The 13,249-nt window shown below is 40.5% G+C and overlaps 1 protein-coding gene across 3 annotated transcripts; it reads left to right on the top strand.

Moving 5' to 3' along the window:
- The first annotated feature begins 1,410 nt into the window (after positions 1-1,410).
- LOC308481299 (DGAT1/2-independent enzyme synthesizing storage lipids-like) lies at positions 1,411-12,754 on the top strand. 3 transcript variants are annotated; one of them, XM_081013583.1, is made up of 7 exons: positions 1,411-1,551; positions 6,133-6,459; positions 7,496-7,660; positions 8,551-8,744; positions 9,281-9,341; positions 10,699-10,838; positions 12,058-12,754. In XM_081013583.1, coding segments are annotated over exons 1-7 (993 nt in total). In that variant the 5' UTR covers positions 1,411-1,550; the 3' UTR covers positions 12,163-12,754. The 3 variants fall into 3 exon arrangements, with proteins under 3 accessions (XP_080869709.1, XP_080869711.1, XP_080869710.1); XM_081013585.1 differs by lacking the exon at positions 1,411-1,551 and adding an exon at positions 4,958-5,115; XM_081013584.1 differs by lacking the exon at positions 1,411-1,551 and adding an exon at positions 4,958-5,130.
- The last annotated feature ends 495 nt before the right edge of the window (positions 12,755-13,249 follow it).

Genomic DNA, 13,249 nt, shown 5'->3' with positions numbered 1-13,249 from the left:
GCTAATGTGCCGGAGGACAAAAGTTTAATTATTTGGACTAAGTACCACCTTTCTCAAGGCCGGGAGTAACCCGTGAAAAGAGCCTGCAGAGGATTTATAGAAAACTTTTGACAGCTGTCAAATTAGCTGTCAAAGCCGGAAAAATCAAAGCTTAAATTCTAACCGGCTATACTGCTACAAAATATTGAAAGTAAAGAAAGACTGATACAAATTAACTTGATTTTTGGATCGGAAGGGAAAAGAAATACTAAGTAACTAGAATCCCTCTAGAGGGGACTCTTGGATATTACAAGAATGGAACTAGGTCGGGAAATACGAGCTGACTTGCAAGAGCTTATTTTTCTCATGGGAAAGCTGCAAGAGAGGATAGAGCAAGGCCATGTTTTGTCTACAAGTCCTAAGAAACCGAAGTCAACAGAAAATATACCTACTGAGTTGGAAAGGGACTTGATGCTCAAAACACAGGCAGCTGGACAAGAAAAGAAACCAAAGACTAAGACATCAGCTGAACAGGAGGAGCAGAAAGAAGGGGTGGCTGAAAAGTTACAGAAGATAAAAGAGAGCCGGAGACCTGCCAAGAAGAATTCCAATTCGACTAAGATGAAAACTGGATTATTTGGGACATATAGACTTAAGAAACAGAGTTGGAGCTCCACCTCTAAACAAGTAGGCCTTGCTGGAAGAAATATGGTTAACATGGAGAAGGTACTTTCCCGACCTGGGGCGTTCAATATGAAAGATTTTCAAAGAAGCCGGCGGAAAGGGACTGAGAGAGATCCGAGAGCCTCGGACGTAAGGTCACCAGGCTAAAAAGATGGACTAATTGGACTTTGGTTTGGGATTGAAACCGGGAAGAGAAGGGTGGGGTTTAGAAGTCCAAAGGGGGCCTGATTTTTATTTTGCAGTGTAAAACTATATGCTCTTTATTATTATAAGAATGGGGAATCTGTGGATGGGAATTAAGGACAATCTTAGGGAAGGTATTTTATTATTTGTTTTTATATCTCTTTTTTTTTTATCTTTTTTATGTATGATTAAGGTATATATTCTAAAAATTGCTAAATAATCTAAATTAATGGATAATAATGAATTAAGGTTTAAAATTATTGTAAAGAATCACATTAATAATTTATGGTTAAGTAAATTAATAAATTATGATTAGGACATTAAGGATAAAAACTTGCTTGAATAAACAATCGGAGTTGGAATACAATAAGGGGAGGCGTGGGGAAGTCATGAAAAGAAGTTATTGAAAATGAGACCTAAAAGGTGGAATTTTTTTTTTTTTTTATGTCGTGTTTTGTGTTATTTTTGTGTGTGTTTTTGCTTTGTTTTTTTGTAACCTTTTGAAACTTTAATAAAGATTATTTAAAAAAAAAAAAAAAACTAAGCTGGTGTGGTTTTGAAATGGGGTGACACACCCCACCAAGGTGATTTCCACCCTTGCATGCAGGAAGTCTCACTATGTGGGCAGCAGTTAGGTGAGAAGTTCAGAAGGAATTGGTGCTGCGTTCCGAGTGAGACGTAGGCAAGTGACAGTCAGATTTTCAAGTAAGTATGAGGGCATTTACAGATGACCTGTTCATTGGGCCTTCAACCTGATTTGTTTGCAGGGAGGTTATATTATGTTATGTCAAGCAATTGCTTTCCCACACGTCCAGTGCACTTCCCTGTCACTTTCTTTATCGCAAAAAAAAATCTAATTTGTGGAGGAAGAGGGTTTGTTGTTTAAGAGGGTCAAATCAGTTTTTTGTGATTTTCAATTTTATATATTTCAATCATTTTACAATCATTTTAACATTTCGAAACTCGACTTCCTTCCCCCTCTTTCTGTGGCTCCTTAAATTTATTTTGTATATTCTCTGCATATTCCAAATTAACTTAACTCATTCATATCTTCATCTATTTTAAATATATACCCTTATAAAACTGCAGGTTATCGCAATAATCCTGCCAATGTTCTAATCTGTTTACCGTTTATTTGTAAATATTCAATAAACTATTTCCATTCCTTTATAAAAAGTTTCTTACCTTGATTTCTTATTTTTCCATTAAGTTTCGCCATTTCTGATTATTCCATAAATTTTTGTACCCATTTTTCTTTCATTGGAACTTCTTTCCATTTTTAGGCAAGTAGCATTATTGTGGCTGTAGTCGCATACCTGAATAAATTTCTATACAGTTTGGGTAGTTTTGTCCCTATAATTCCCAAAAGGAAAACTTCTGGTTTTCTTACAAATGTTACCTCTTATTTAATTCATTATATATCATTTCCCAGTAAGCTTTTTTAAAAAAATAATAATAATTTTTATTCAATTTTCCACTTTAACCATCCAATCAAATCACATTAAATATTCCAAATTATACATATCAAATAATCTGAATATTCTGCCAAATTATAAAATTTTAATAGGACTTCCCATGCTTCAAGTTCGGAAGGTTCTATCTCATACTTCTACTGCTTTTCATAGTCACTTCCAATGGTTCCTCTAATGCTTTCTGTTGTTAACCTTCCTTCTTTCACAGCCTCTGAGTTGTTCCCACAAGTGAGTTAAAACAAGCAATGATGTGTTTCTGTGTGGATTTTATGTCTAGGATTCCCCTCTAAAAGTTCGCAGCATCTCCTCACACGCTGGTGTTTCTGCCAAATCAATCCAAAGGTCTTTTCACTGCTGGCAGCCGCCATCTTCACTCACTTCTGATGAAATCAAGTCTAAGCGTCTGCTCAGTAATATTCCCAGACCAGTTGCATCCTATCCTATCTTTCTTAAATACTTCATTGAAATGATGATATTGTATCCATTTATCAGGAAGCAATCATCAACTCCTGGCTTGTTGCCCAGGAATGTCCAAAGACAAGGGAATGTTTCTTATCATCCTCTTTTTATTCATTATTTACGGAGAGAGGCTATAGAACCCAGCCTCTTGATAATGGCATTGTCCTGAGTGAATCTCCACACACCCCTCCATCTCTCCCACTTCCTCATTCATCATTTCTACATGTGCTGCTTCGTGCCCTCTGTCTTTGAGCTCTTTGCTCTCCTACTTTCAAGGCTCGCTGGGTTCTGAGAGAGGGGGGTCTGGAATGTTTCCTAAAGACAGTGTGTCCGTCAGCTGTCGCCCCCCTACTGCTTCCTCCTCCTCTCCCTTTATTTAATATGTGAATTCTCCAATGTCATCAACGAACAAAGATGCTTCATAATATAATCTAATATCTGGCAGGGAGAACCCTCCTCTCTTTTGCATCTATCAATATTTTATTCTCATTTTTCCCCTTGCCAAATATATTTAAAAATATCTTTTTGCCATGTGTTGAAACAATCCGTCTTGCTGATGACCAGAACTGATTGAAACAAAAATAACATTCTAGGTAATGCATTTATTTTTATAGTCAACTCTGCCTAATAGAGAAAGATTCATTATGTTCCAGGGTCAAATCAGGTTTAATTGTGCAACCTGAATTTGTTGGTATGTGAATGAATCCCACTTGAAAATTGCAACAAGTGTGATTGATTTTCCCATGACGGGATCTTGATCAGTGGATATTTCCTGTGGATATGTCTGCAGATTTCATTATTCTGTGTGGCTTTTGCACAGGACCCCTGGTCGTTCCATGGACTATTGACCCTGCACCACTACAGCTTATCTCTTCCACTGTCACCAACCAGGTTTCAGACTCAGTCAGGTTGTAACTTATTAACAAAGATTCCAGTTTATTGTGAACGCAAACAAATTTTAAATACTTTGAAACACTGTAATCCAATTCACTCTCTTTGTCTCCCCTCTGTCTCTAACTCACTCTGACTCCTATGCCTCCCACCAACAAGAACCAACCGAACTAACTGCCAAAACCCCTGTGTTGAGCCTTAAACACAGTTAGGCTCCACCCCTGAGCTATCTTATTGGTCAGCCTATTAACCCTTTCTCTCCCCCCAAGTCCGACATCTCCATAATGAGTGGGCAAACGCCACATTCTGGCATCCTTATTCCAGTAAAAGCAAGTAGCCACTTTGAGGACTTTTGTCAAAAAGCAGACTAAAATGCATACTATGACTAAACTTGAGCTGGATTGATATTATTTCCATGGCACAATCGATGTCCCTGGCACTTTATGTGATCACGTAAGCTGGAAGATATAACTGTTGGAAATAGTTCTGGAAATAAGAAAGGGTAGAGGGAGGGAAAGAGAACTGAAGTGGACAAATGAAGTTAAACACATTAAGCTTCATTTCTCTTCACGCTGAGGTTTACGGGACTAAGATAATCAAAGGATTCATGGAAGTGGTAGGCTATTCAGTATCCATTAAGAAGGATACTCTGAGTTGCATCAAAATGTCATGGGTCTGAACTGGCCTCCAGTAACCTAGGCACAATTAAATCTATGCCTAATTCTCCTAAACTACTTCAGGCCTACATAAAATGAACCCATAATTACAGATGGAAGGACCTGCCCATTTTAGTTCTATCAGGTTCTCATTTTTCCAATCCTAAATTCAGTTCTTCACATTTCTGCAGCAGTACATTTTTTGTATGTAGTTTTGACTAATGTTCACATTTTTGCAAGCAATTTTTGTGTTATTTTCACTAACATATTCATTTTTATCCACATTTCCCCCTGATATATTCATTTTTGTATACATTGGTTGGAGAACTGTATGACACAATCAGACACAACGAGAGTGCAAGCCTCTTCAAGTTTTCTTGGAAGTGAGCTCCCAGGAAAGAGTGCATAATGACAGCATTGTAAGGTTGTCTGCTGTTCAAATTGCAGCTCGCCTTTGCAAAACACCTTTCAGGTTCCAACAGCAAAAAGTAAATGCTCTCACTCGGCTCAAATCCAAGAGGCATTTAAACTGCTGCTTTAGGGTGGATAATTAATTTAATAATAGTAATAGTACTATAGAAGCATTAGATATCATTTCCCAGTAAGATTTAACCTTACTACAAGACCACAATGGGCAGGGTGGTGCAGCCTTTTTTGCTGCTTGAGGACACAGTGGGAAACGCCACCCTGCTCTTCTGCACTACCTATCCTGCTGCCTCCACTGCCAGCACGGCCACTGCATTACCCATCTCCACTGTTCCTACTACCACCCGCATTGGTGCCGATTACTGGTGAGATCTCACAAGGTATTTTACCATTAAAAGTATAAGCCAAACTGTCCTTATTTGCAAATAAGGCTCATGGGACAGAGTGAAACTTTTTTTTTTAATCATTTTTATTGATTTTCCAATAAAAACAGCCAGTCAACATATCCACATCATAATCCAATTAAAAACAAGAAACTGAAATTTTAAAAGGACCAAATTGTAATTATTAATTTTTCCAGGCTCCCCATAGTCTGGACCTCTGAAGCATATCTCCAAATCTTCAGTCGTGCCTCTTCTCGTTGTTTTCATATTTTCCGCCTTCTGGTCTTAACGCTTTAAAGTTCTCCATCCCTGGCTATGCGATTCCCAATCATGTCAAAAAATCGTATGTCCTTTCATCCACCGAATACAGCTTTATTTATAAATATATATTTTTTCAACTGTCTATTTACCAGCGCAGCTTGTCCTGGCTTCATTCCAATCTTCCAATCCAGGCTGTTGCCCAAGTTTATCCTTTGAAGTTTAACGACGCAGCATCTCGCAAGTTGTTAAATCACTCCAGAACAGAGTGAAACTTAATAGCCCAGTATGTCTGCTTAGGATTGCAGCTTAAGCCAATTGGATTGTTAAATTTCAGAAAGAGCCATTGTATTCTGGTGCTATCATGGAGGGGGGGTGTCTCCCCCCCCCAGCAAAAACATTGCAGTTTTGACTGTAAAGATCAGCTATAATTGAGCAGGTTCTGGAGCAGCAGAAAGTATTTCAGGTACATTCTAGCCCACAATTAAAATCAGCTAACTTATATTATTGTCTATAAACAACTTTGTATGGAATTGTTTTAGAAAGGTGTTTTTGTTTTGTTTTTTTTGCGGAAGGGAAACAGGGTTAAATAGCATAGAATTCTGTGTAAAAATTAATGCAGCCTGTGGGATGACAGTTCAAAGTGATAAATTGTCTTCTGTTTTTTTCTAGTAGAAAAGTGAAGAAGCAACATCACTTTGGAGTAAAAATAATCATTTGTTTTTATTTATTTCATTACAGTGGATGAAATTATTGCTATCACATCAGATGTTTCAGGGCAAGAAAATGTGGCTTGGTTTACTCACGTGCTGAAAAACTGGATTGGTTTTGGATACCTGGGAGAAAATGCAAGCTACGTGGGTTACATTTTCGGACTGCTATTAATGCTTTTAATGCTGTCACAGGCAATATATATCTCCATGTTTTGCATGATGTACATTTTTAGCTTTCTTCTCTATATTTACAAGAAAATGAATAACAGAGTTCAAGACACTTCTAGTGACGCATGGGTCACACCAAGAAGGTGGCTTGCAAGTGCTTTGGATATAATTGGAAAGATATGGCATGGTAAGCAAGTATTTCCTTAAATAACAATAGTGACAATGTTATCAGTGCAGGCTTGTCCTTTACACCAAATGAGGCTCTGTCCCAGCAGCCTTAGTATGCCATCAGCCAGCCCACATTTCCCTGCCTTCTTTCTTATATCTAGTCCAGAGGGTGGCACAAGCTGCCAGCTTCCTCTTTCTTAGCCCCAGCGTTACCATGGAGCATAGGGGCACTCTTGACCTCTCTGCCTTCTGCCTTAGCAGTTCAAACAGGCACCAGTAACCACTGAATGCTATAAACCACTTCACTTCAGAAAACTGAGCTTCAGGATTAAGCTCTGAAGCAAGAGCATGAATATTGTCACTGTACAACCAGGAACTCTGGGGTCAATATCATCAGCAGAAAAAGTAACCTCAGCTTGAAATGTTTTTTATAAGCCTGACAAAATGAATAAGTCCATACCTGTGATTAAATTACAATAAACGGGGGGGCCAGATGAACCTTCCTGATAAGGGTATTCCACAAGTAAAGGTACTCTCTGAAGTTTCCATTTGCTCCAGCTTCTTCTGGTGGAAGGAGGTTTCCTTGACAAATACCTCAGCACACAGGCAGACTGCTGCAAGGCCGCTCAGCCCTAAACATTTCGGGGAATATCATGAAAGAAGGGAATCTGATTTTCAGTAAAGGTGCTGTAGGTAACAAACCTGGGGCCATCACATAGAAAGAGCTGCAGGACAACATAGCATATGAAAAGATGAGCCATATAATCTGATCCTAAAACTCAGTTCTTCTTAAAGCTGCACCAAAACCCCCACTTAACTCCATTTTGCAATATCATTCACATGTGGCAAAATTGGTGGACATTTTGGAGATGTGGCAGGGATCGAAGCAAAAGGCAGGGAAGAAGTGTGATGGCAGAAGCATTTCTCTAGGTGGCTAGTGGCCTCTATTTTTCCTCCACAAATCCCCTGGGACAAGTTGCTAATTGTTTTCCTCCAATCATTATGTAACACGTATGACAGCAATAGTAATCTGTTGCATTTTGTGCTCTTTTCAGGTTATGAAGTTATTGGCATAGAGCATATACCAGAAGGACCAGGGGTAATTGTTTATTATCATGGAGCTTTTGTTGTGGATTATATCTTCTTTGTAGCTAGATTATATACACTGACTGGAAGACACATCTACAGTGTAGCTGATAATGGGTTGTATCTACTACCAGGTAAAATACTTTTACTTTATATTTAGAATTAGAATATTGAAAATTACTCTAATACTGTGATGCGTCATAAAGAATATCTATCTGCTGGCTCTGTAATATCATTTCCGCCCTAGAAGACTTCCAAATGCAAAGTATGAGCTTCCACTGAAAGGATACAATAAAGTCTTGTTAGGGCAGACAATGGTCAACTCTAATTCGCAAATACAGTGGTACCTCGGTTGTCGAATGTAACACATTCCGGAAGACCATTCAACTTCCGAAACGTTCGACAACCAAGGTGCAATGGGCGGTCGGCAAATTCCATTGAGAAAATGGAGAAACTTACCTCGGAAGCCGTTTGACTTCCGAGGCACGTTCAAAAATGGAAGCATTCACTTCCGGGTTTTTGGCGTTCAGGTTCCAAATCATTCGGCTTCCAAGATGCTCGAAAATCAAGGTTCCACTGTAGTATGTTAGACCCAGTGGTGGCTGGTAGCATTTTGACTTGGTAGGGCAGCAATTTATAACCTTGCTGATACATGTGCCATTACATGTGCTGAGTATAGTTGTATAGGATTACACTATAAGAATTTGGTGGATACATTTGCATTGTAGCATGTACCAGAGTGTTACTCTCTCATACGTATATTTCAGTTAAACAATATACGTCAGAAAGATTGCCTACCATAGGGCTATACCTTCCCTGTTTCGATTTTTCAGAAAAAAGTCTATTGCTAGAATACGTGAGAGAATGGAAGAAATGTCTACAAAGTCTACACATCCTAATTATCTTACTTTGAAAGACTGCCAAGCAGTCTTAATGGGGCCACATCACTGGAAACTGTATAATATCTATCTATACTATAAATAATACTGATAAAAATGTGATTTGTTCTGGGTGTATTTTTCAGGTGTCAGATCAGTTCTTGATTTATCTGTTTGCCTAAAAGGCAATAAAGATGAATGTGTGAAAATTCTGAAGAAGGGTCATTTATTGGGGATTGCACCTGGTGGACTTAGAGAAGGAAACTTTAGTGATGAGAACTACAACCTGGTGTGGGGTAAACGTACAGGTTTTGCACAAGTGGCTTTACAGGCCAAAGTGGTAAGTAGCCTATTTGTAGTAATTATACATTGCCCACAGTATTGTTGATTGTGTGCAGTCAGTTGGTATTAAAACACACTTGTACTGAAGAAATATGGCACAAATTTTACAGACATGGAGACTGAAATATATGGTTGGCTTCCAGTGAGCAGTGAGTTCACCATTCATTTCTAAATATTAGCAAAAAGTGTTTTTACAGCTGGGCTTTAACACATTATTGCCATGATAAAGTGTTCAATTAAGTTGTACTGGTTTTTTAAAAACTGAATATTTTGTTGACAGTTTTTGGGTTTTTTTAAGATATACAATATGTGGTTCTTTTTGCCAACTCTTCAGTTTCTGAGCACTTATTTTCATGGATTTATCACTGCTTACTAAGCCAAAGCCTAAAACTGGGCTTCTTGCAGTCAAAAATATGTTGAGACTACTTTTTCTGGGCCAGCAGGGCTGGGGAGGGTCTTATAATTTTAAAATTTAAAAAGTCTAGGAGCCAGTTAAAATGTTTTGTTTTTATCTTTCCTTTCCTTTTTTGAAAGCCCATCATTCCTATGTTTACACAAAATCTTCGAGAAGGATACAGAACATATGGGAAAATATGTGAGCTTCACTTTTTATGTTCCTTTCTATATATCATTGTCACCCTTAATGTAACTTCTGCAATGTACGTTATCGTCCTCATGAATTGGCAACATATCCCATTCATGAAATATATGTATATCTGATGTATGCTGCTTCTGAGTTTCATTAGGAAGTAGAGTTTGAATAGGTTCACTCTAAAGACCACCTAGGACAATGCTTGCTGTCCATCATGAATCAGTGGTAAGCTGAAGTAGCTAGCAGCTGACACACAGCAACCGATGAAAAGCGTTCAGGATCGCTTTTGGTCAGTGGAGATTGCCAGGGCTGACACAAGGCACTTTGCTAGCTGAAGCGAGGGGCAAGATTATGATTCCATCCCTTTGGTCTTGTACAGAATCCTACTGGACTGTCAGTCGAATCTTACTTGGCGTGTCCTCCACTGCACCTGAGGACATCAGACTAGCTTCTTATTATTTATTTAATTTGTTGGTAGTTTTATCTTGCTCGGGGCAACCCAAAGTGACTTAGTTTAGAGGTTCCTGGGCTGGCTGCAGGTGTACACAGCTGCATCCTCCACCCCTTGTCAACGCTCATCTGCAGCTCTGCATGGTGCCTGAATTCTGCCCACTCACAGTGCTGCACTGTGACATCTGCAGGTGTTTCATGAGCAAGCTGATACATGCAGAGTGTTTGCTGGAGTGTATGGCCTGAGCTGGCTGCATGTGTGCTTGCTTGCTTGCTTGCTTGCTTGCTTGCTTGCTTAGTCAGGAGCCATTTCCAATAGCACTGCCAGTGGCACATTGGAAGGAAGCAACTAGGCAAGATAGCCAGCCAGCCAGCCAGCCAGGTCAGTCAGCCAGGTCAGCCCAACCACTTGCGTTGCCATTGTTAGGGCACTGGTTCAGGAGGATGAGAATGGTGGAAGTGCTCAAACAGAATATCTGGGACAGCAAATGCATCCCCACCATGTCTGCCACCTGAGGCAACTGCATTACTCAGCCTAATGGTAGAGCTGAGCTTAGAGGTTGAATTTGCTTAGTTCTGTGTGATGTGGCCCCTAAGACACTGTGTGGCTTAGGGTGCCGCTGAACCTAGGACTGTGGTTAAGCAAACTCCTTCTTAATCACAATCTGTAGCCAATAACTAATATTGGTTAAGGAGAAGGCATATCCTCAACCCCCGACTCAGACTGCTCGCTAAGCCAAACCTCGGTTTAGCTGATGCCACACACTGAGTTAAAAGATCAAAGCTGCGGTGAGAAGCCTGCATGTTTGGGCTAAGGTGTGGTTTGGCAAAATAGCTTATATACATAAAGATTTCCACATCTGTGGGAACTCATTTTCTCTCTCAAAATGTTTTTCTCTTTCAAATGCAGCACTACTGAAGTGGCTGTATGAGAAGACTCGGATATTTATCCTTCCCATTTATGGAGGGTTTCCAGTCAAATTCCGCACATATATTGGAGAACCCATCCCATATGATCCGGATATCACTGCTACGGAGCTGGCTGAAAAAGTAAGTTACCTCTACACTCAAAAAACTGTCTACATATATTGGTTTCTTGTGCAAACCACAATTCAGTTTTGAATCATTTTCTGCATATGAAGTTACTGCTTATATAAGACCAAAGCTGGTATTCATTTTACGTATTTTATGCATGTTTGTCAACCAGATCATTATCTTTCCCCACCCATTGGGACAACTTTCACAGGTGGGTAGGGTTACATGATGATGACAGCAGGTGACTGATAGGTGAACAGTCTTGCCCACCTGCCAAAGTTGACCTGCAGGGTGAAAAGGAGGGGCCTGCTTCATCAGCTCATTCCCTGGAGAAAGCATGTTGGTGAAATGGCATCCAGCAGGATTGAACCCTTGCCAGTCAGCTGACATCACCCATGGGCAAACCGGACCCCCTCATGGCCAAGATTGGCCTGCAGGCTAGAGGATCCCCACTCCTGTAGAAGAAAAATGACATTGCACTACAAAGTATGGCAAATGCACACATATATACAGTGGTACCTCAGGTTACAGATGCTTCAGATTACAGACTCTGCTAACCCAGAAATAGTACCTCGGGTTAAGAACTTTGCTTCAGGATGAGAACAGAAATTGCGCGGCGGCGGTGCAGCAGCAGCAGGAGGCCCCATTAGCTAAATTGGTACCTCAGGTTAAGAACAGTTTCAGGTTAAGAACAGAACTCCAGAATGAATTAAGTTCTTAACCACTGTATTGGGTTGCATATACACTTGTGTGTTTGCACAGCATAGTGCTCACTGAACAAACATACTTCATTACTACAGAGGTCAATTACATTTAAGTAATACTCAGAGTCCATCAATTTTATTGGGTCTGCTCCAACTTCACTGGATACCACTGATGCTTCTGCAGCCGAAGGTGATTTTATTTTTTGTTCTTATGCAGAAAAATTCTTCCTTTTCCATTACAGTCATACCTTGGTTGTTGAACGGAATCCGTTCCGGAAGTCCGTTCGACTTCTGAAAACGTTCGACAACCAAGGTACAGCTTTCGATTGGCTGCAGGAGCTTCCTGCACTCCAGCGGAAGCCGTGGAAGCCCCATTGGACGTTCGGGTTCCAAAGAATATTCGCAAACCGGAACACTCATTTCCAGGTTTGCTGCATTTGGGAGCCAAAGTACGACTGTAATGATATTGCTACCTGTAAATACCGTTCTTCCAAATATTGAATATAATTTCATGTCTTTTCTTTTAACAGACAAAGATTGCTCTTGAAAATATTCGAAACAGACACCAAAAGAGACCAGGAAATATATTAAGAGCCCTCTTAGAACGATTTGATAAATATCACAAAGAGAATTAGTCTGTCCGCTTTGAATGTTCTGGTGGATGACTTATGCCAGGAATGAGACATGGTGTGTTTGTCCCTGTTGGTTCTGCTGGACCTCTTGGTGGGTTTCCTTGGTGGTATGCTTCTGGGCAGACTTGCTGATATGGGACTTGGAGGCACTGTTTTACAGTGACTCTGTTTCTTCCTGTAGGGGCAAACCCAGAAGGTGGTGCTGGAGAACTCCTATTTGATGCCTTAGCTGTTGGCCTGTGGGGTCCCTCAAAGTTCTATTCTGTCCCCCATCCTATTTAACATGTACATGAAACCTCTGGAGGAGGTTGTCCAGAGTTTCAGGGTTAAGTTGATGACACCCACCCTCTGTCATGGATGCTGTAGTTGAGATTCTTGCATTGCAGGGACTTGGACTATATGACCCTTGGGAGTCCCTTCCAACTCTACAATTCCCTGGTTCTCCTTTCCACCTAAAGAAACTGTCTCAGTTCTAAACCAGTATCTGGCATCAATAATGGACTGGATGAGGGTGAACAGATTGAAATTTAATCCAGATAAGACACAGGTGCTCTTGGTCCGTCAGAAGGCAGAACAGGGAATGGCAATTCAGCCTTTGCTGGATGAGGTAACACTTCCCCTGAAGACACAGGTTTGCAGTTTGGGCATGCTCCTGGACTCAGCCCTGAACATGGATGCCCAGGAGTGCATTTGCACTGATAAAGCTACTATACCAGCTGCACCCGTTCCTTGAGACGTCTGATTTGGCCACAGTGACAACATGCCTTAGTTACATCCCTTTTGAATTACTGCAACATGCTCTACCTGGGGCTGCCTTTGAATAGTGTTCAGAAACTTCAGCTAGCTAAAAAAAACTGCAGTGAAATTGTTGACCAGGGCTGGTTATGGGGAAGAGACAATTCCCTTGCTAGAACAGATCACTGGCTGCCACTATGTTTCCAGGTGCAACTCAAAGTGCTGGATATGAACTTTAAAGCCCTATACAGTGGACGCTCGGGTTGCGAACATGATCTGTGCGGGATGCACATTCACAACCCGCAGCATTCGCAACTTGCAGCGGTGCATCTGCGCACGCGCTGGTTGCGATTTG

This window comes from Podarcis pityusensis (assembly GCF_964106645.2).
Source record: "Podarcis pityusensis genome assembly, chromosome: 7".
Lineage (NCBI taxonomy): Eukaryota > Metazoa > Chordata > Lepidosauria > Squamata > Lacertidae > Podarcis > Podarcis pityusensis.
Note: the sequence above shows the minus strand (reverse complement) of the source record. Positions and strands in the feature narration are given on the sequence as shown.

Excerpts from the sequence above, each read along its gene's own strand:
- LOC308481299 (XM_081013583.1), top strand. Across the intron at positions 7,661-8,550 it reads TGGGTTGTATCTACTACCAG|GTGTCAGATCAGTTCTTGAT; the intron begins GTAAAATACTTT and ends TGTATTTTTCAG. Across the intron at positions 9,342-10,698 it reads CAGAACATATGGGAAAATAT|CACTACTGAAGTGGCTGTAT; the intron begins GTGAGCTTCACT and ends TTTCAAATGCAG.